General features: G+C 41.0%; 1 protein-coding gene and 1 long non-coding RNA gene across 3 annotated transcripts in view; one reads left to right on the forward strand and one right to left on the reverse strand.

Moving 5' to 3' along the window:
• Nucleotides 1–24,199, forward strand: part of LOC103281768 (killer cell lectin-like receptor subfamily B member 1C) — a 48,906-nt gene that overhangs the window by 4,809 nt on the left and 19,898 nt on the right. The window contains exons 2-5 of one of the 2 annotated variants that reach the window (XM_062969532.1): nt 4,376–4,507; nt 5,521–5,681; nt 6,624–6,739; nt 7,179–8,495. In XM_062969532.1, the coding sequence (XP_062825602.1) occupies nt 4,376–4,507; nt 5,521–5,681; nt 6,624–6,739; nt 7,179–7,302 (533 nt within the window). In that variant the 3' untranslated portion in view covers nt 7,303–8,495. Of the gene's footprint in view, nt 1–4,375; nt 4,508–4,667; nt 6,740–7,178; nt 8,496–19,557; nt 19,736–24,199 lie in introns of those variants that run through there. The other variant, XM_062969531.1, reaches the window with a different exon arrangement.
• On the reverse strand, nt 9,904–21,666 carry LOC107982506 (uncharacterized). Its single transcript, XR_001730041.2, has 4 exons — nt 21,010–21,666; nt 20,501–20,579; nt 11,654–11,760; nt 9,904–11,451 (listed from the first exon to the last, which is right to left on the reverse strand). It is a non-coding gene; the product is annotated as an uncharacterized LOC107982506 (long non-coding RNA).

The following is a 24,199-nucleotide window of genomic DNA, read 5'->3' on the forward strand; positions in this document are numbered from 1 at the left end:
TCTCTAGACAGGCGTCCCCCATTCTGTATCTTTGCATTCCATTTTTTCTGCCGAAGTGAAGTATCTTGCATTTGTCCCTGTTGAACTTCATTTTGTTAGTTTCGGCCCATCTCTCTGGTCTGTCAAGTTCGTTTTGAATTCTGCTCCTTTCTTCTGGAGTGTTGGCTATCCCTCCCAGTTTGGTGTCGTCTGCAAACTTGATGATCGTGCCTTCTAACCCTTCATCTAAGTCATTAATAAAGATGTTGAACAGAACTGGGCCCAGGACAGAACCCTGCGGCACTCCATTCGTGACTTCTTTCCAAGATGAAGATGATGCATTGGTGAGCACCCTTTGGGTTCGTTCGCTTAGCCAATTACAGATCCACCTAACTGTAATTATGTCTAGCCCACATTTTACTAGTTTGTTTGCCAGAAGGTTGTGAGGGACTTTGTCGAAGGCCTTACTGAAATCTAGGTAGGCTACATCCACGGCATTCCCTGTATCGACCCAACTCGTAACTCTGTCGAAAAAAGAGATCAGATTTGTCTGGCATGACTTGTTTTTGGTAAATCCGTGTTGACTATTAGTAATGACTGCATCTGTTTCTAAGTGTTTGCAGACCACTTCCTTAATGATCTTTTCCAGAATCTTGCCTGGTATCGATGTGAGGCTGACCGGACGGTAATTGTTTGGGTCGTTCTTTTTTCCCTTCTTGAAGATAGGGACCACATTTGCCCTCCTCCAATCTGCTGGGACTTCTCCCGTTCTCCAAGAACTCTCAAATATGATTGCCAGTGGTTCTGAAATAACTTCCGCTAGTTCCTTCAGTACTCTTGGATGTAGTTGATCTGGCCCTGGCGACTTGAATTCGTTTAGAGTGGCCAGGTGTTCCTGGACAACTTGTTTCCCTATTTGGGGTTGGATTTCCCCAAATCCTTCATCCATTTCATGTTGCTGAGGTTGAAGATGGCTTTCTTTTTGTGAGAAGACCGAGGCAAAGAAGGCATTGAGCAGTTCTGCCTTTTCCCTGTCCCCTGTTGCCATCATCCCATCTTCTCCTTGCAGAGGCCCTATCGCCTCCTTTTTCTTCCTTTTTCTACCAACGTAAGAAAAAAAGCCTTTTTTTTATTGTCCCTGGCAAGCCTGAGCTCATTTTGCTCTTTAGCCTTGCTAACCTTTTCCCTAATTTGTGATTTTTTTGACTTCATCCAGTCCATTATTGATGACAGGCACTGGTTTAGGACCAAAGCAGTTTCCTTGGCTTGTGATGGAAAAGAATACAACAGGGTCTTATCCATATATTGCTGGCACTGTGCCCTAAAGCTTTGCCAAATCCTTCCTAGCAGTCCCATGTATATGTTAACCAGCATAGAGAAATAAACAAAACCACGAGGGGGCCCACAGGCCAAAAGCTAGGGCATCAAACAAGTGTCTGACAGCATCACATCACATTCTGAGTTTTCTCCTCCAGGAAGGAATAAAGTCCCTGTAGAACAGTCCCTTTGTCCCATCACAAGAAGGTGACCCAAAAGAATACCATAGCTGATAGCACTGAAAGCTACTGAGCAGTTCAGCAGACCCAATATGGACACATTAACCCTGCCTAGTTCCCTGTGTAGTCTTTCTGTCAAGATGACCAAAGAAGTCAGTTTCATGCTGCTCATTTGTTTAGTCATCTCCGACTCTTCGTGACCTCATGGACCAGTCCACGCCAGAGCTCTCTGTCAGCCGTCACCACCCCCAGTTCCTTCAAGGTCAACCCAGTCACTTCAAGGATACAGTCCATCCATCTTGCCCTTGATCGGCCTCTCTTCCTTTTTCCTTCCATTTTCCCCAGCATCGTGATCTCTTCCAAGTTTTCCTGTCTCCTCATGATGTGGCCAAAATACTTCATCTTTGCCTCTAATATCCTTCCCTCCAGTGAGCAGTCGGGCATTATTTCCTGGAGGATGGACTGGTTGGATCTTCTTGCGGTCCAAGGCACTCTCAGGATTTTCCTCCAGCACCAGAGTTCATAGCTATGCCATAAACCAGACTGAAATGGATCTAAATAATCTGCTTTATTTGGAAATGCATGGAGCTGAGAGTTCACCATACACACACTATGGTGCCTTACCAAAAAATGGAGGGTTGGATTGGCCAATAATTACCCAGTATACAGGGATTCAGGGATAGTTTTTACAACAAAGGCCTCACATGTGCCTCATTCAGGCAAGTTGAAACTCTGCATTGTTGCAAGGAGGTACTGAGTACCTCATTCACTCACTCCCCCACTCCCTCAGTCTCCAATTGGACAGTTTAAAAAGCCAGGAAGGGGATGAGTCAGGCACACATGGGATGGGTCTCACCTCTTCAAGGATTTATTTATTTATTTATTTACAGCATTTATATTCCGCCCTTCTCACCTCGAAGGGGACTCAGGGCGGATCACATTACACATATAGGCAAACATTCAATGCCTTTTTAACATAGAACAAAGACAAGACAAACATAGGCTCCGAGCGGGCCTCGAACTCATGACCTCCTGGTCAGAGTGATTGATTGCAGCTGGTTGCAGCTGGCTTGCTCTCCCGCCTGCGCCACAGCCCGGGCCCAATTCTATTCACTTACACAGTTGCAAGAATGGGATAAGCAGGAGTCAAGATTAATAATAATAATAAAACTTTATTTATACCCCGCCACCATCTCCCCAACGGGGACTCAGGGCGGCTTACATGGGGCCATGCCCAGAACAGTACAATATAGCAAAATATAAAAACAACATATCATAATACAATTAAACAATACAATAAATAATCATGTACAGTGCAACACAAAATCAAAAAAAACACAACAATATAACAGGGCATGAGACACTTAGTTAAAACTTGGGGTGAGAAAAGGATAAGAATACAACCACGGGGAACAGGGACATAAGATAGAAAAACAATCTAGAGGATAGATGTTGGGGGGAGTAACAAAAGAAGTGTGTAATAGTTACTCTCCGAAAGCACATCGGAAAAGCCAGGATTACATTTACTATATCCGACACGGCATCCAGATGGAGTAACTGCATCTGCCCAGGGAGAGCAAATTCTTCACAGTTGACTATTGAATAATCTTGCCACGCTTTTCTACTTTAAGGCCAGTGCATAATAGAATTCTGACCAGTAAAACAAGTCTGCTGTATGGCTCTTTGCAGATGCAAAAGTGGCAGCAAAAAACAATTTATTTGCAACCTGCCCTGTTAAAGAGTAGGCCTTCAAATAGTCTGTAGTCCATATTTGATCACACTTGTTCTGTGTCTTCCCCCAATATCACTCTACTCTCCATCTCACTTTTGTCATCACTGTCAACACCCTTGGAAAACCAGGAACTGGTTTGGTTCTACTCCATAACTGGACACTCAAATGTACTTGTGTTCATTGCCCTGGCCACTTCTCCATTCCAAAGGTCAGCCAGAGCTTCAACAGAATTGCTTGCTGAGATAACATGAAGGAACCCAAGAGCCATCAGGGATCCATATGGATCCACCAGATGGAGCTACAGAGTCCCAGTGAGTCTAAACCTGACCAATGTTCAATCCATGACAATAGAGCTGTTGTCCAAACCTCAATCATCCCTCTCTCCACCCAGCAGCAAAATGAATCTGCTGTTTTCAGATATGAGGGAAGGACCCTATGCCATTTCCATGTTGGTGTTCATTTTGGCTTCTCTACATGGAATGAACTGAGTTGGCATCATCCTTTTCCTCAAGCAGAAAATTGTCTTGCGACAACCATAAATACTTGTAAATGGCACACAACAATCTTTGAAGGCTCCTGTTTGCTTGGGTAATGTGAAATGTTCTATTCAAGGCCTTTCCCAGAGTGCTGCTTCATAAGATGTACAAGTCCCACATAGAAGCAAGTGTGCCCATATATTAAGCCCACCTGCCTTGGATTGAAAGGCTACCTGTTCTCAGAGAAATATACATTTCTATGGAGGAAAGGTTGCCATATTCTAGACATTCAAATGGCAAGCAGAGCCCATAATTAGCATACTATGTAAATGTTGTTGTATACCTGTGTGTTCCTGGTGTGGCATATCATGCACAGAAATTTGTCGTGCTATTGTGACCTTGGGAAAGTTATTTCTCATTTTATCATCTTAAACTTTATCTCACAGGGCTGTTGTATGGATAAATGGAGGTGTGGAGGACCCTGAAATATATTCAAGAAGGCTTCATTTATAAAGTAATGCATAAAATAAAATGCTCATTTGTGGTCAAAGTGCTGATATAGAAAAAAAATTCTGGATGATTTTCAAGCCATGGATGGTTGAATGAGTGTATAAAGAATCCATGGATACAGAGGACCAACTTAATTCTGAATATGAGTCTGAATGCCTCTTAACTAGCTGATTTTTTTAAAGCTTTGCAGTTGGAGAACAAGAAAGGAAAGAGTAGGGTGAATGACAGCAAATGGACTAACATGGTGGAATGTAATACCTCTTCAGACAAATTTAAGTATCATCTAAGAAGCACACTATGCAACCAAACCTCAGGTAGGGAATATACATTGTAGTTTTCCCGCCTATGTGCACTCCTTATTTAGATAGGAGGATATTAAGCAGATGATCTAGCTCGTAATAGTTTTTTTCCATAGTGCTTTTGAACTGTGATTGATCATTCACACTGCATGCACTGACAAGATGCTAACCAGGTGGTAATAATAGCCATTTTTGTTTACATGTCACTGCTGCTTCCTGGGGTTTATGTAACACTGCAGATCTCTTTAATTTTTCTGAATATCACAATCCCAGCTCGGAATTGGGAAGCCGATGGTTTACTCATGAGTGAGTGGAGGGTCACTTTTTCCATCCTGACCTTGGCTGGCTTCACTCTTATGCACTGTTACTGACCATGTGACAGAATGGCCATGCAGGACCAAGAATGTGGTGGCAAACATATTCTTTAGTAGTAGCAGCAGTATCTCCATAGCAAACCTATAGGCCATCCAGCTGCCCAGGAGCTAGAGGAGAGGAGAGCACTTGAGAAGCTGGTTTAGGTAAGATGGGCATTTACTCGTGAGTAAACCACTGAAAAACTGGGGCTTGTGGACAATAGTATAATTTTGGTGCTGTATGTTAAAGGGAGGATCGGAACTAACAGGGTGAAATTGGGACAGCTCTGGTGCTGAATGCAATCTGAATTGCAGCTGTGTATTTAATGGTGTGGACAGGTCTAATAATTGAGCTGTAAATGTCATTCTGAAAAGAATTGAGAATTAGGGTATGAAAATCCAAGAAGCATACTAATCAGGACTGAAGAGTAAGCAAATGATATAAATATACAAAACCACAGGAAGACCATGTTGTGTTTCAACCTGAAACACAAGATATCTTCTAATGCTTTCTGTACAGAAAAACTCATTTTAGAGGTGAATAATGCTTCGCTATCCAAATACAAACCTGCAATTTGACACTCAGTGGCTCACTTTTGAGGGGCAGTAAAACACATAATTCTGAAGTTTCAAAAGTGTTAATGAGAACGATAATGGCCTGCCTTCCCTCTCCAGTGAATTCCACTTGCCAAGTTTGTTCTCCACATTGGCATCTTCACAAGCACAAGTGCTACCAGTTCCCATCAACAAACACTCTTAAAAGTTGGAATGACAGCCAAGATGACTGCTCTGCAAGGAACGCTCAACTGCTGGTAATCCAAGACATGGAGGATTTGGTAAAGGAAATAAAACTAGATTCTCTCTATGTATACACACAAAAGGATATCTAAAGTAAATTCTGCTGAGTTAAACAGAGATTAGTTCAATGCAAATTACAGGTTGACACTAAGAGCAGAGATGTAGAACTCAATCAGTGTCCATCCTGATTGATGGACTAAAGCACCACAGAAGCTTATCCAGTGAAGACCAATCTTTATGCCCTGGTTTTTATTGCTTTTTCTGAATTTTGGATTGTAATGTATGTTATTATTTATTGTATTGTTAAATTGTGTTATGATATGTTGTTTTATATTTTGTCATATTGTATGGTTACATGGCCCCATGTAAGCCGCCCCGAGTCCCCATTGGGGAGATGGTGGCGGGGTATAAATAAAGTATTATTATTATTATTATTATTATTATTATTATTATTATGCTTAACTCATATAATCATAGCCTAATTAGTCTTTTTGATTTAAAAATAACTTTGTAAAGAATTGTCTTCTTTGGTTCTGCTAGTTGGGATAACATTAATGTCACCTGTTTCCAATTATAATCAATGTGAATAGGCTACTTGTTTATCTCCATGTAGTTTGAGGGTGCAAGGATTATTTTTTTTAATCAGGTTGGTGAAAGCTGGCTCGATGATACTTCATTTGCTATGAATTCAGACGCTTGCTTGATTTTTTAAAAATCTAGTAAAATGTCATGGTACATTTGAATTGTATCTCTATAGTGAGAAGCCCAAGCATTCCTTTCTAATACTAGTTATTATTTCTTGAATTAAAGGAGCAGGTGGTGCTTTTGTTCAGAAAAGATTTGGCAATAATGCCCAGTAAATCTCACACCCAGAGCTGGCAAACTTTTCTGAACAAAATAGTGGATTCAATATTAATTGCAATGTTCTTAAATAATAGTAGTGTGTGGTCACCCAAAATTCTTCCTGTTTTTTGATATAGGATTTTGTAACAAAAAATATGCTGGATATGCATTATACCTATTGGATTGGACTTTTGTGGTCATTACCAATGAAGAAATGGAAATGGGCTACAGGATCCCAGGTCAACCATGATGTGTGAGTTTATTTTTTCATCGTACATTTGCTTTTGAAAAAAAAAACTGAGGTTAGCAAGGGTTCTCAACCTGCGGGTCCCCAGATATGTTTGGCCCACAATTCCCTGAAATTCCAGCCAGTTTACCAGCTGTTAGGATTTCTGGGAATTGAAAGCCAAAACATCTGAGGACCCACAGGTTGAGAACCACTGGGTTAGAGCAACTGAAGTATTCAGTTTTGCATGACTCGAGATTAAACTGACAACATTCTCCCTTGGAGAATTAAGACAAGAGATTCAGTGAGGCTGGAATGAGCCGAGTGATCAAAAATAGAAATACTAGGAACTCAAAATAGCAGTTCCTGCAAAGCTTGAATTGGGCCAGAGATTGCTTCTGATGGGAACTAGGAAAAGGTGCCAAACCTTGAGGACCCAGAGCTCCTCCTTTTCTTTCTTTTCTAGGTTCAAAGAACAAAACATTCAGGAAGAAAAGTACTGTGGAACAATAAAAAACAAGAAAATTGTATCTGAAACCTGCAGCACTGTATTAAGGTGGATTTGCCAAAAGGACCCCATTTTTATATGACATTACATGTTGGTGCACAAGATAATATGCTATTTTGTTATTTGCTATACTCACAGATATAGAAATATGGAAACAGAAGTATCATACACAATAAGAGTACTCTGGCTCTCCATATAAAATAAGTTTGTTTCAAGATACTAAGCTGAAAGAGAATGCTTTACTTTCTGGAAGGTGTCAAAAGGTTGTGCTAACACAGGCATGGGCAAACTTTGGCCCTCCAGGTGTTTTGGACTTCACCTCCCACAATTCCTGGTCTCAGGCTTCTTCCTTTTCACCTTCCGCCAAGCGGCAGAGTGGGGAAAGGGCCTGAGGCCAGGAATTGTGGGAGTCCAAAACACCTGGAGGGCCAATGTTTGCCCATACCTGGGCTAACAGTATGATTGCAGGTCAGCTTGTACACTTTGTGATTCATGAAGGCACAGTTATCTTGCTTTCTGTATTGTTAAAGCAGTATCTGCAGAGAAAAGAGTCTTAATCTGAAAACTATGCATACGTCAGCTACATGTCCTGTCTACAAACCTTACATATTTATGAACGTGAATGTGGGTCTATGGACAGGTATCTTTAAGAAAGAGATGACTAAAACAGTGGAGATTGGAAGTGCCAAGCACAGTTTAAGAAACCTCTGACAATGATGCTCCCTTTCTATAGTGTTTTTACAGTTTACACCTCTCAGCTGCAGTTTTCCTTGTCTTCTGTATAGCTGGACGTTTCTGTACAGCATCAGCACATAGAGAGGGAGGCCTTTAGAAACAGACATGTAGTACTGGATTGTGCAGTTTGTCTGCTATAACCCTTGGAATAAAACCTGAGTTGAAATGGGGTTCTAGTCCAGCTAATCCTACTATAGCTCTGTGTTCCTCCCCACAACAAAAAAGGTAAACAGTAGTTGTCTTCAGGATCTCATAATCATACATGAACAGCAAGCAATTTACTGCACCACTATCCCCATTTTATTTTGAAAAGCATAGATATAAGTTTGATGAGAAACAGAAATCATAAGAATAATGGAGGTTAGTGAAAGGAAAAAAACCCTCAGTCTCTGGAAAATTCAGATATTATTATTATTGTTGTTGTTGTTGTTGTTGTTGTTGTTGTTGTTGTTGTTGTTGTACAGGGGTTGCCAGGGCTCTTTCTTTCACATTTCACATGTAGTTGTTATTAGTCTGGAATAAAACGTTTGCTGAAACATATTGAACTGTTCTTTTTTGCGATGCAGGAACCTAACCCTATTCTTTCCATATTATTTCTGCCTCTGGTATCAAATTTTCTATTCATAATGTCTAAGAACACATGTTTTGCTTACTCAGATGACCCTTCAAGTACAAATAGTTAAAATTTTTATTCTTGCAAGAAGAACAGACTTGCAATTATGTTATTTTTTTATTTCTAAAAGCATTTCAATACTCAATGCTTTCAGCCTCTAACCAGTAAGAAATTCATATTCTTAATTACAATTGCTGGGTGAAAGAAGTGACCGGGCTTCTCTCTCTTTATTCCTTTTGTCAAAAAGTGTGTCTCGATAAATGATGTTTGTGAACTGGCTACCCATATATGAAAGGATGGAAAATATAAAGAGCAAGTTGGGACTCCAGTCCATTCTGAGCAGCTTAATGGCTGGACCCATGCATGGTTCACTCTGAGGATAGACACATGCAATGGCACAATGACAACTCTCAGCTGTTTTGCTGCAGATCCAGTGTTCTTCTCTTGTACACATCTTCTCTCGTGAACCTAAATAATAATACAACATTGAAATGAATTGTATTTGAAAGGATTAATCTTAACTTACATGGCAGAAACTATAATCTCATACATCTGAGTGGCAGGGCAATACTCACGCTATCTCCAACTGATTAAGAGATAAGTGATCGAAGAGTGTTGGAAATAGCAATCTTCTTCAAGAGTCTACTAGTTATTAGTTATGTACATAATTCAGATTGCTTACTGTATTGTGTATGTGTGTATTGGTTTGCAGTTTTTCTTTAACATTTTGTTGTGGGAGGGGCTGCAGAGCATGTGATCAGAACTGGCTTGTTCAGGACACAGACTCCATTTTAGAAACAGTGCAGTTTGGAATATTGTATATGTATGCTTAGAGACTTCAATTGAAAAAGGCTACAGACACTCTATTAGACTCTCAGAACAGAAAGATGTTTTAGACTATGAACTGTTAAGATTTATAAGATGCCCTATGTTACCTACACAGAGAAACTACTTCAAATCCTATTTGTAACTGGATTGATAAGCAAAGTACCTGTATGCTGAATCCATGAAGTTTGTGAGTAAATCAGCTATGCTACTTTTAAAGAAGTCTGCTTATTTTCCTCTCTTGAGAGCATGATTTAAAGACAAATATATTTTAAGAGAGAGTAGATGTTTTTGAGCAACTAAAATAACACTTCTGAAACTCTGCTATATATGTGTGTTTTGTGCATTGGCATATCTTTGTCCCTAACAGTTTGAAGAAATATCTAGGTACAGCAGTTTAACAGCTGAAAATTGCCTTGCCTCATTGCCTTGCATGAATGCCATTTTCCCAAAAGGTTATCTGTAACACTCCTGGGCAGCGCGAACACTGGGAACCAACACGGAAGCCAATAACAATATAATATCTTTATTAAAGCAAATAAAGTTCCAAATGGAAATAAGCAGCAAAGTAAAAAGTAGCAATTGACTTTCCAGAAAAAGATCAATTTTTGTCCAATAAGATAAAGTCTTATGTCCAGTATTAGAGTTCAAAATCCAGAAACCGAAACACACTCAAACTCCGTCTGAGTTTTGAGTGGGAAAAAGAGCAGGGAGCAAGAAGAGTCCTTTAGAATAAATGTCCAAATCAGGATTCAGGGCTAGGCAAAACTAGATGTTCAGGAGCTGAAACGCAGTCCCAACTTGGCCAGAAGGTAAACCAACACCCGGTCTACTCCAGAGTAAGCGCACCATCAGGCCACTTGGAAATCAGGAAAAAGAGACGACGATGCTTCCCAGTCAGAAGTTAAGTTGACACCGCGCCGAAGGTTTTCAGCGCAAAACTTTTATAGAAGTTCATAAGCTCCCCCAGAGCAGGTGCTGGACTCCCCAATTCTTCCCAAGAGAACTGGTCTTCCAAAGACATCTCACCAGGTGCCTGCTTCCCTAATTCTTCCCAAGAGAACTGGACTAGCCATAATCGCCTCACTCCGCTAATCTGGCGCTTCATCGTAAGCTTTGATTCTGAGAACAGTCTGTTTTCAGAAAAGCCCTTCGATCAAACAGTAAACCATCCGGAGAACCCGGGAGAGGCTGCACTGTCTCAAGGGTGTCCTTAATTGGCTCTGGCACGGAAATGTCAACAGTAGGCATCTGGAAAGGAATTGTATCTTGCTGACTTGGGAAAAAACCAAGTCTTCTTCAGTTTGGTCAGCAATGGCCGCGGGGTCAGGTGCCAAAGGTGACTGAGACATCACATTATGACTCTAATAGAGCATGCTTTTTACCAAGAGTTAGGTAAAGGTAAAGGTTTTCCCATGACATTTAAGTCTAGTCATGTCTGACTCTGAGGGATGGTGCTCATCTCTATTTCTACGCCGAAGAGCTGGAGTTGTGTGTAGACACCTCCAAGGTCATGTGGCCAGCATGACTGCATGGAGCGCCATAACCTTCCTGCCAGAGTGGTACTTATTGATCTACTCACTTTTGCATGTTTTCAAACTGTTACATTGGCAGAAGCTGGGGCTAACAGCAGGAGCTCACTTCTCTCCCCGGATTTGAATCACCAGCCTTTTGGTTAGCAAGTTCAGTGGTTTAACCCACTGTGCCTTCAGGAGCGCCCAAGAGGGTATGGCATCATTTTTCAAAAGGTTGTGACTTCTGTCAAGATCATGCCTTTCCAAAGATCGTAACATCTCCAAAAAGTTATGGAGATTTCCATTTTCAAAAAACAAAACAAAAACCCTGATACTCCCATGCCATGTCACTACATGTCTGGTTTCTGACCTCCGATCTTTCTTGCTGGTCCCAAAGTCATTCAAAGGCTGGACTCAGGCGGTGACAAACTGATAGCTCTCAGCTGGTTTGCTGCAGATCCAGTGTTCTTCTCTTGAGCAGCTGGAGCTGGCAATAGCTTTGTGGTTCATATATGCACATCTTCCTCTGCCCTGAACTGTAGTCCTAAACAATAATACAACATTGAAATAAATAATATCTAAAAATATAAATCCCAATTTGCATCACAAAATGTAATCCTCACAAGACAACAGTGATGCTGTCTGCAACTGATCAAAAACCCCCGAATAATCTCTTGTCATAATACTGCACTTTGGCTTCTGACTTTAAATCTTTCTTTCTGTAACAATATAGAAGAAAGACTCACCATACATGGAAAATGGTACCATTGATCCATCTCCAAAGCTGCTCTGGGTTATCTCTTCGCAGACCAATCCAATGGTCAGGAGGACTTTTGTAACGTAGGAGAAATTTCTTGAAAAGTAAAACGGAAATACATTATCAACTGCAACTTGATTGAAATATTTTACTAGAAAATGTAAAAATAAAATCACTTGATGAGGTGCTGAAAGATCCTAGAGCCAGATGTCAAACTAAAGAAATAAAAATAGGTTCTGAAAGAGCCATGATTTATCAAAATGACATATTCCCAAGTTTTCACCAGAAGGTACAAGATTACTCATGCAAGGGGGGAAGGGGATATCAATGAACCATTTTTCAAGTTAGAGGGGAAGAGATCTCTGCAGATCTTTGCAACTGCTTAATGGTAGGTGGAGTTTGGATAACTTTTACAGTGCCTACAAAGACCCCCAAATAGGAAAAGACAAGCAAGAAAGAAGGGGAGAGGGAGAACAAGTGCTAAGGACCTCATCTCATTGAGGTCAAAATAGTGGGTAATAGCGGGCGGGAGGGGGAATTCACCTCATGGTGAACACAGAGGGGAGTGTGAGGAACCTGTCACTGCACACCTTGTGTTGCCCATATCACCCCTTATCTATCCCATGGCAGAAAGTGTTGCCACCCAGCTTCCCCCCATTCTTCTCAATGAGAACATGGGAAGCCTCCCATGTTCTACTTGCTCTCTCTTACAGCTTTCACCTCAGTTCAGGGACAGAGTCCTGCTGGAAGTATATCTACATTGTCTAATGCAGTGGTTCTCAACCTGTGGGTCCCCAGATGTTTTGGCCTTCAACAGCAGGTAAACTGGTTAGGATTTCTGGGAGTTGTAGGCCAAAACACCTAGGGACCCACAGGTTGAGAACCACTGGTCTGATGAGATCCAACGAGTTCCGTCACTGAACTGAGGTGAAAGTGTCATAGGACAAGCAATTTGCTTGTGTGATGAGGTCGCAAGTGAGAGGTCAAATGGACAACATACGGAGGGTTACATTATTCCCACCACAACTTTTTACAGTATGCGTGTTTTCACAAATATAAGTAATGTTATATTTGTCTAGAAATTATGTATTTTTGTTTGTCCAGAGCTGCCTGTCTCCCAAAACAACTGAATGTTGCCACTCCTCATATTTTCTCCACCTCTTATGGAAGACCCACCTCTTCCATTAAATGTTCAGCATAGTTCCTACAACTAGCAGTACTGTCAGTTTGATACCACATTAACAGCCGTGACACCATTTAATGGAATACTTGGATTTGTTGTTTAGTGATGTACTTCAACTTCTTTCTTAAGAAATCCCTAGTGAGATAGAACCCATCCTTTCATAATTTATTTTCTGCACATAAAGCTATCAAATAACCTGGTCCTATAACAACTTGGGTGTGGGATGAATACATTTTCCGCAAGTACATTTATGTGTTTATGGGATTCTGTCATGATGTTGGGAAATTTTAAGAACAATTTAAACATTACAGTAGTATCATTGAAAGTACTGCAAAAACAAATGTTCAAAGTCACTGTTAGCATGCCAGAAGATCACAGATGGATAATCCACAACAGAAACAATAAGGAGGAGATAGCGGTCCCATCTGCAACCCCATATAATGCAGTTTCAGAATCGACAGTAACTGCATTGAACTCGATTATATAGCAGTGTGGACTCATATAATCCAGTTCAATGCAGTTGATCTGGATTCTAAAACTGCTTTATATGACAGTGTAGAGTCAACCAGCATGTCAGAGTTACAGGAGGATATAGGGGCCAAAACAAATCTCTGCATGTAGTTATATTTTACAATGCAACCCATTTGTGTAAATACTAATAGTAGCCTATATTCTCTATCAGCTACTTAGTACAACCAGTCCTCTGTATCCACAAGTTCTGTGTCCATGGATTCATCAATTATGGCTTGAAAATATCCAGGGAAGAATTAAAAAAAAAGCAAACCTTGATTTTTAAATTTAATTTAATTTAATTAGTGCACTCCTGCTGTAGCTTAGTTTCCACCATTTCACAGAACCTCAGGCTTTCTTCAGAACTCACTTGAGTCATTTGCCATTTTATATAAGACTCCATAGGGCATCCAGAAACAAAACCCTATCAGATATGAAGGTCCCATGCTAAATATAAGCTCCCTCGCATTATGTACCCACATCCTTTTCTAACAAGAAGACCATTAAACAGAGAGGCCATTTCCGGGGAACTAAAGAGTCTGCCTGTCTCTCTGCATTTTCTTACTGCTTATTGTGGTCTATTTTCAAGAAGCCCAAGCAGATTTTTATGACTCACTCATTCCATTACAAGGAGCCCCCAGATGGCGTAGTGGACTAAGTGACTTGAAAGTTGGGTTGCTGACCTGAAAGCTGCCAGGTTCGAATCCCACCTGGGGAGAGTGTGGATGAGCTCCCTCTATCAGCTCCAGCTCCATGTGGGGACATGAGAGAAGCCTCCCACAAGGATGGTAAAAACATCAAAAACATCCGGGCGTCCCCTGGGCAACATCCTTGCAGACGGCCAATTCTCTCACTCCAGAAGCAACTCCGGTTGCTCCTGACACGAAAAAAAAAATCCATTACAATCTAAGTTTGCATGTTTTATGGTCAAGGTGTTAACCATCATTCTTTCCACTTTGGATGTAGTTCTTTAGAAAGAATATGCCTCTTTGATTAATATTAAATGGGGTCTTTTAAAACTCTTTTGGACAAATTAGCAAAATATTCCCAAGTTCAACATCTAAACTACCAATACTTAAACTACCTATAGAAGTTAGTTGAGTACAATATACATCAGAAGAGACTTTTAGTCTGTGTGCAACAGAGAAGAGACTGAAACAGAATGCTTAAAGATCAGACTGTTTAAACTTTGAACCAATAAGCAATGTACCTGTATGCTGAATACACGAAATTTTGAAAGTAAATCAACTATGTTAACTTTTAGCAAAGGCTACTTGTTTTTTGGTCTCTTGAGAGCATGATTTAAAAGCAACATATTTTATGGGAGAATAAGGGTTTTTGTGGGCAACTATAGCACTTCTGAAGATCTGTTATATATTTTATGAGTTGACATATCTTTGTTCCTAACAGTTCAAAGAGAAAACCAGAGCAGGGATATCAGTCTGATATGAGAAACCTAAATTGCCTTGCTTGAATATTTACCACAAAGGAGAAGATTGGCTCAAGTGAGTTTTTAGCTCTTCTCAGGAAGATCATACTTTACAAAAAGGTTATGATTAATTCCAAATAGTGCAGTGGTTCTCCACCTGGGGTTCCTCAGATGTTTTTGGCCTTCAGTTCCCAGAAATCCTAATAGTTGGTAAACTGGCTGGGATTTCTGGGAGTCGTAGGCCAAAAACATCTGGGGACTCAGGTTGAGAACCACTGAAATAGTGTGAATGCCAATTGATCTCCAAAAAGGGTCACACTTCCAAATGGCTGTGGAGATTCTAGTTTTCAAAAAGGTCATGATCTCTAAAAAGTCATGCCTTTCCAAAAGTTAGTAACTTCAAAGTTGGACTTCTGTAATTTGCTTTACCTTGGTCTATTTCTGTACCAAGTTTGGATACTCCGATTAATTCCAAAATGGCAGCCAGGATTGTTACAGGAATCTCCAGGAGTGAGCGTATTACACCTATACTCAAGTCATTCCTTAATAGTCAATGAGTTTCCAGACCTTTAAACCCTTACATAGTTTGGGTCAGGTTACTTATAGGATGGCCTTCTCCTATACAATCCATCCCTTAGGACACTTAGATCCTAACACTCCAACCACCTGACCAGTAGCCATCACCCAGAAGACCTTTTTACTGGCTGCCCCAGGGCTGTGGAATGATCTGCCAGAAGAGCTACAACACCTAAATGAAGGGTTGGAATTTAAAACAACTAAAGATCTATCTCTTCCAGCAGGCCTACCCATTCTATGACTTTTAAATCACATTCTATGTTTGTTGCAACTTTTGTCTTAAGTATTTTAATATGTGTATGTTTTAATATATGCATTTATAGTTGCACTAGAATTATGTTTTAATATGTGATCTTATAGATGTAATAGCTGTGCCCAGCTACACGTTACTGTGGTGATGTGTGTTGTTATGGGGAATAAAGTATTGAAGAAAATCAAGCAGCTGACCTGACTCTGCGAGATGATAGGGGACGTTCAGGGGCGATAGTGTCTACTGCCCTGGCCATCTCGGTGTTATAGAGATCAACCAAGGCTTCGACAGGATCACCAGCCGCCATGACAGGAAAATCCCCAAGAGACATCAGGAATCCATTTGGATCCATAAGTCTCCTGGGGCAGACCATCTTAGTCGGTCCACCACCCCTGCAAAGGGTTTGAGCTGCGGTTAGTCTAAAACTGACCAAATGATGAACAGTCCATGACAATGGAAGAATATTTTGCTCTTCCACACTGATTTTTCCTCCATCCACAACAAAAACTAGGTCTAACGTGTGTCCTGTCTGATGAGTTGGTCCAGAAATCATTTGGGACAGGCCCATGACCATCATGGCAACCATGAAATCCTGTGCTGCATCAGAAAGGGTGGACTCCGCATGGATATTGAAGTCTTCCAGCACCACAAGGTGCTGAGGCTCCAACACCAAGCTGGAGACCATCTCGGCGAGCTCAGGCAGCAAGACTGCTGTGTCGCAGGGTGGTCGGTACACAAGCAGAATCCCCAACCTGTCCTGGTTTCCAACTCTCAGATACACACAGTCAAACCCAGAAGATTGTGGAATGGGGCACCTAGTCAGAGAGATGGAATCTCGATAGACCACCACAACCCCAACTCCCTGCCCCATACCTGGCCTGCTGGTGCACCCCGAAACCCGGAGGACACAGCTGGGTGAAGTTAACCCCTCCCAACTCATCCAACCAGGTTTTGGTGATGCATGCCAGATCCGCTTTTTCATCCAGGATTAAATACTGGATGGCTGTTGTTTTACCATTTATGGATCTGGCATTTAACAACAGGACCATGAGTCCAGGGGGACCGTCATGTAGGCTATCTGACCTATCTCTCCTCAGGGTCACAAGGACTCTCGTGTGGTTCTCCCTGAGTTGATAGAACTGATCGCTCCCTTTCCTACCCCACACGACCTCGATAGTGTTCCCCGGGTTCCCCTGGCTCAGCCAGGCCACAGCGGGAATGTCCATCCAGACTGCGGCGGGAAGGCCAGCCTGGCTGGGCCTTCCCATCGTAGCCCATGCGCCCTTGCCCCACCAGGAGGCGTGGCCTCATGACGCGGGAGGCATGATCGCCCAACGTGAGAGGCGGGGCCAGGTCTGGCCATGCCTCCCACGTCACACGGTCACGCCTCCCCCGTCTCGCGGCCATACCTCCCACACGCGGGGGGGGGGGGAACCAAAATTCATTTTGCCTACTAAGGCAAAATACCTATGGACGCCTCTGGGGAGGACTTAAGGGTTCAACCCCTCAAAAGAGTTTACCCCCCTCCAAATAAACCTGGTTTATTCACAAATTTTAACTGGTTAACCAATTTATGAGTAAACCAGTTTTTTTTAACCTCACACATTTTGGGTGGGGTTAGAATACCCCCCCCCCCACCCCGGCTACAGCCCTGGCCCATGGCATTACATAGAAAATGATTAGGAGAAAAGAAAGAAGCCCAATACAGTAGAGTCTCACTTATCCAACATAAACAGGCCAGCAGAATGTTGGATAAGCGAATATGTTGGATAATAAGGAGGGATTAAGGAAAAGCCTATTAAACATTAAATTAGGTTATGATTTTACAAATTAAGCACCAAAACATCATGTTATACAACAAATTTGACAGAAAAAGTAGTTCAATACACAGTAATGCTATGTAGTAATTACTGTATTTATGAATTTAGCACCAAAATATCATGATGTATTGAAAACATTGACTACAAAAATGCGTTGGATAATCGAGAATGTTGGATAAGCGAGTGTTGGATAAGTGAGACTCTACTGTAAATACAAAATCCTACTGGATAATCTTTGCAAGTTGTTGCAACCACTCTGTGAAGCCTTGCAAATTCTAGCAAACGTGAAACTCTGCCCTTCAAAATTGGAGAATTTCCAGACTTTTCCCCCACTGGGGACACAGTGTCATGTCCTGAGACCTAATTTTGTGTGTGTGTGGTGGTGATGTGGGAGTCTCGTTGCTTCTTCTGATGCTTCTAAGCACAATGGTAAATCCAACACTGCTTATTGTGTTCAGTCAGATCTAGACTCAGGTCCCTTCCACACAGTCATATAACCCAGAAAATCAAGGCAGAAAATCCCACAACATCAGCTTTGAACTGGGATATTGGAGTCCACATTGCCATATATTGCAGTTCAAAGCAGAAAATGTGAGATTTTATTCAGCTGTGTGGAAGGAGCCCCAATTAGGTGTATGAAAGATTTTAGCCCTGACTTTTCTATTATTCATGCTTACTTGGAGATAACATTTAATTCATTCCATGGAAAGGTGCAGTTCTTCATAATAACCCTAATGTATTCCCAAACCCTAACTTCATGGAAATAATTATCACAGTTTATGTTTAGGGTACACATGGTATTAAGGATTCTGCATCCCAGTTCAAGAAATATATTCATTTGTGAAATTACTTCATATCAGCTGTCAATTTCCAGTGATCCCATTCATTTCATATGGATTTCTTAGACCCCTTCTACACTGCCATATAATCCAGATTATCAAAGTAGATAATCCACATTATCTGCTTTGAAATGGATTATCAGAGTCTACACTCCCATATAATCCAGTTCAAAACAGATAATCTGGATTTTTTTTGGCAATGTTGAAGGGGTTCTTAGATAAGGGATACTTGGAGATGGTTTTTCCTCTGAATTATCACCCACTGCAACTAGCAGTCATTGGCAAACTTCCTCTCAGGTAGTAAGCAGTTGATCTTGCTTAGCTTTGAAGAGCAAAGATTTGGTTTCTTTGCAAGGGCTAAAGGAAGCTCTGGGAAACAGATTTTTCTAACACTTGTGCTGTAACCAACTCTACTTGAGAAAAGGCACATATTTAAGATTTGCAAAGTTGTGCCCTGGGGAAGAATGGTTAGGGCACCTCCTTCTCTTCAGAAATAAATTGTTTCAATTTTGTTGTAAATTGTCATTTAGGTTTCCTCTCTTTTAGACAGACTACAAGGGGAAAGAAATGTGTTGAGATTTCTCTCTCAACAGCCTAACTAGTACTCACCCTCCTTTGCATATACAAAGGACAGAAACAAATCACCGTGCATTGCAACTAAAGGTTTGTGACAAGCAATCAATGAATTCTTCCTCTTGCTCATGAAATAAGGAGGTCACTCTGCATTCTTACTGAGATCGTGGTAACTCTTTAATTAAAGCCAAGTCTGGGCCAGAATCTTTCTCTGCTGGCTTGAGGTCTATGTATTATTATTTGTATTATTATTATTAGATCATAGAATAATAGTTGGAAGAGACCACATGGGTCATCTAGTCCAACCCTCTGCCATGCAGGAAAAGCACAACTAAAGTACCCCTGACAGATGGCCATCCAGCCTCTGTTTAAGTTTCCAAGAAAGGAGCTTCCACCACACTCCAAATCTCCTTTCCCAATTTGAACTCATTGCTTCAAGTCCTAGTTCTGCTATTCAAGATACAAGAGTTGATCTGGTGACTGTCCAAAGTCCTGATCCCTGTGTTCAAAACACATTCAACACCTTGGATAACTGTGTACAGACTCAATGTGAGCCACCAGTCACCAGTAAAGAAAAATGCTTGATTGAGGGACTACCTTGCAAGCCTACTATACTGTATCAGATTGTAGTCTATAAAAGGTCATCATTATTGAAAGTTTCCTGTGGTTTCATACTCAAGACACTGTAAAAGGTGCTCACATTTCCTTTGCAGACCTAAGCTCTGGTCAGAAGATAATGAAACCTCGGCCTCTAGTCAACTGCATTCTTCTTGAATTCTCTTGAAATATAACTGTTTGGGGCTATGGAAGACGAAGAAGGCTACATGACATTAAGCCCACGGCCATGTAGGGGAACATCTATCCATTGTGTACAAACCACAAGGAACAAAGGTATGTTTTCCTCATAAATGTTCATCAATTTAAGTTATGCAGTGATATCTTTGACTAAAGAAAAATCAACAGCTTTGCTTATACATAGATTTGAAATTCTGAGGAAGATGCATTCTTCTCTGGGACTCACGTCCTAATCTTTGACTTGAGATTATCAACTTCTATAGATACTGGGAGTCCTACTTTGGGACATGTTAGCACCTGGAGAAGGTTGATTTATTCCATTGCACCCTTATTTCTTTTGAAGGCTTTTGTTTTTGTGGAATTCTTATGCCTAAAAATCAAGTAATTGTATTTACACTTGATAGAACTTTTAAAAGTAATGAGTTATAGTTGTGGCAACAACATAGCTAAATTGCACTGAAGCAGTGAAGTTATCTTTAATCAAATTTGTCACAATGTGATGAAACTATAATATTATTATTGGGGGGAAAGGAACCAATTAAACGTAACTTGTTATTTGCAACCAATTGCTTCTAAGTTTCACTATTTGCAGCTATGGGTTTGGGGTGTGGTACCAGGATCCTCTGGATACCAAAATGTATGTATGCTCAAGTCGCATCATATACAATGTGATAGTAAAATGGTGGTTCTTATATACAATGGCAAAATCAAGTTTTGCCTTTTAGCTTGGGGAGTGGGTTGGTTTCAAATTGTGGATGGTTTAATCTGTGGGTATGGAGGGCTTACTGCATTTGCTACTCTATGAAGCATCTGAGCTGATTGATTTCTGAGCTAGATCCATCTGAAGAAGAGAATATTTACCGGCTTTCTGCATTCATATGCATAGGTTATCTTATTGTTGTACATCCAATAAAGAGTGAATGCTGGTGACTATAATTACCTAAAAGTGAGAAACATTAAAATAGAATTAAAAGCAGTGTTTAAAATCAGCACATTAAAATCAAACAGTTAAATAGCTAAAACTATTAAAACCCTTTGAAGCTGCAAGGCTATTCAGTGCTAATCAAGCTGGCCAATTGCAACATTCACACTTGCCTCAAACAGACAAGAATTCTTTCTCCCACCCTGGACAAGTTTTCGATGGGTGAAAAACTCGGGGCTATGTCTGTTCTTATTGTTATTTTAAAACTAATTGTAAAGTTTTAATCTATTTCTGTAAACCGCTCCGAGCCAAATTGGGAGTAGCGGTATACAAGTCTAATAAATAAGTAAATAAGTAAATAAATAAATAAATAAATAAAATTAGTCCACAGATATATAAACCCCACTTGCCTAGTTTCCAACACCTCACACCCTCTGAGGATGCCTACCATAGATATGGGTGAAACGTCAGGAGACAGTGCTTCTGGAACATGGCCATACAGCCTGGAAAATTCACAGAAACCCTATTAAAAACCTGTTTAAAAACAGAAAACAACACATAATACCCCCTGACGTGATCATAAAATCATAGAATTGGAAGATCTTTGACTAAAGAAATTGAAGTGACAAGGGGAACAAGACAAGGGTGCCCTTTATCGCCAATATTGTTCATTATGGTGATTGAATTATTCACAAATGTAATTACTGTGTTTCCCCGAAAATAGGACATCCCCATAAAATAAGACCTAGTAGAGATTTTGGTGACTGGTCAAATATAAGACCTTCCCCAAAAGTAAGACCTAGTAGGAGGGAGCCGCCGCCACGGAAGGAGCCCTCCCCCCTTCCCTTTCCTCTTGCTCGCACCCTCTGGCCTGGGCCAACATGGGGCTCAAAGGAGGAGAAAGACCCAACCATATGGCCCCTTCCCTCCCTCCCTCCCTCCCTGGCTCCGCAGGAGGCCCAGCCCCACACACTCAACTTGCCCTTGCTGGATTTCTCCCAAGTCTTTATCCACTCGGCAGGGAGCGCATCCCCGCTGCCACCTTCCCCCTCTGATGCTGGAAGTGCCTGGATGTACAAATGGCAGGCAGACAGGCAAGCAAGCAAGAAGGGGCCCTCCATGCCTTCCTCGACGGAGGCTCCATTGTCAAGGAAGGCGCAGTGGGCACCTTCTTGCTTGCTTGCCTGCCTGCCTGCCGCTCGTACATCTGCGTGCTTCCAGCACCAGATGGGGGGCAATGGCAGTGGCAATGGGGACATACTCCCTGCCGAGTGGCTGCTGTTGCTGCTTCTGCTGCTGCTTCTTTCCTCTCCTTCCTTCTTTTCTTCCAAAGCAGTGCTCTCTCCACTGCTTTGGATGAGGAAGAAGGAGACGAAGAAGACGACGCGCAGTCTACATCCAAGCTGTCTCTGTTGCCAATCTGGAAGAGAAGAAAAAAGAGAAAAAATAGGAGAACTACGAGCGGTTTCCTAAAGTCTCTCTCCCGCCCACTGCTTTGATAGAAGAAGAAGGAAGGAGAGGAAAAGGGAGAGCTGGGTCCTAAAGTCCCTCCCTCACCTGCTGCTTCAGTAATAAAGACAAACATTGTGTTTGAAGGCTTTCATGCCTGGAATCACTGGGTTGCTATGAGTTTTCTGGGCTGTATGGCCATGTTCCAGAAGCACTCTCTCCTGACACTTCACCCACATCTATGGCAGGCATCTTCAGAGGCTGTGAGGTTTGCTGGAAACTAGGCAAGGGAGGTTTATATATCTATGGAAGGTCCAGGGTGGGAGAAATAACTCTTGTCTGTTAGAGGCCAGTGAGAATGTTGCAGTTAATCACCTTGATTAGTATTGAAAAGCTTCAAGGCCTGGCTGCTTCCTGCCTGGGGGAACAAATATGGAACCAGATATTGAGCATCTCATTAGCCAAAGGCAGGCCCATAAGATATGTGCAGTGTGCATAGGATTTTGTTCATAGTTTTTTTAACTATAGTCCAGCCCTCCAATGGTCTGAGGGACACCGAACTGGCCTCCGGTTTAAAAAGTTTGGGGACCCCTGGTTTAGACTCATATCATCCACTTCAAAGCAGATAATCTGAATTAAGAAACCTGGATTTTGTGACAGTCTAGACTCATAACATCCACTTCAAAGCAAATATCCTCCTCTGCTTCAAAACAGATAATCTGGATTCAGAAACCTGTTTTCTATGATAGTTTAGACTCATATCATCCACTTCAAAGCAGATATATGGTTATGCTGTTTTGTGATGACAACTCTGTACAGTATATAATAAATGGTCTCTTTTTTTGTCCAAGAATAAATGTGAATTCTTCTTCATGAAAAATAAGACATCCCCTGAAAATAAGACCTAGTACATCTTTGGGAGCAAAAATTAATATAAGACACTGTCTTATTTTAGGGGAAACAGGGTAGGAAAGATATAAATCTGGAGTGAGTAGGAACAAAGGCAAAACAAAAATTAAGTTTATTTACTGATGATACATTGTTATGTATAAAAAATATCGTGGATAAAATGGATAGGATAAAAGATTATTTAGAGACATTTGGAAGGACAACAGGTTTACAAATAAATTGGAATAAATCAGAAATGATGCTATTGAATTAAACAAAAGAAGAAGAAAATGATTTTATAGAACAGAGCAAGATGGGAATTAGAATTAAGAATAAATTATAATATTTGGGAATAATTATAACCAAGGATTTAAAAGAAATGGAAGAGGAAAATATAATAGTGTTAAGGGATAAGGTTAAAAAGCAATTATTAGAATATGAATATTTAAATTTATCATGGTTCGGGAAAATTGCATTAATAACAATGAAAATACTTCCAAGGATAAATTTTATATTTAGAATGCTACCACTTCAAATTACGGAAAAAGAATTGAACAAATGACAGCTAATGATAAACAATTATTGTAATGGTAATAAGAGAAATAGGATAAACAAACAATTATGGTATAGACCGCCAAAAGGAGGATTAGAACTCCCAAATATAAAACAATATTATGAAGCTAATAGATTAAGACTGTTTATTGAAGGAATGATAAACAAGGACAATATAGAATGGTTAAAAATAGATTTCGAAAAAGTAGAGGAAGAAATACGGAACATATTTTTTAAGGATTTCACAATAAAAGAAATCAGGGAAGTTGGAAACCCAATGTTAAAGAATGTATTAGACATATGCATTAAATATATAAAAAAAGTTAATACTGAAGGGTTCAAGAATAATTCCAGTTATAATGGAAAGGAAGTTCCCAAAAATTTAAAAAATATAATGGATAAAGTATTAAGGGGAAAAAACCTAGACAAAATAGGGACTGGACTAAGAGGAATTTGGGAAAATAAAATTGACATGGTTCCATGGTGTTCAGCTAGAGCAATGGTATAAGAATTGGGTAAAGGGGGACTTCCGGGTGAGCCATGATGGCGGCAGGACGGGTCCACTGGGAGTTCCAGCGGACCACCGCTTTGATAGGCGATCGGGTTAGAGCTTTCAGCTCCCCTCTTCTCGTGGATTGAGGCGAGAAGGGAAGCAAGGCCCCCCAGAACCCCGTTGATCCGAACCTCAAGGGATCTGAGGCGCACGGGTCCGGGAAGAGCGCGGGGGATCGTGGATCGCAAAAGCGGCA

Source organism: Anolis carolinensis, chromosome 2 (assembly GCF_035594765.1).
Source record: "Anolis carolinensis isolate JA03-04 chromosome 2, rAnoCar3.1.pri, whole genome shotgun sequence".
In the NCBI taxonomy this organism is placed as follows: Eukaryota; Metazoa; Chordata; class Lepidosauria; order Squamata; family Dactyloidae; genus Anolis; species Anolis carolinensis.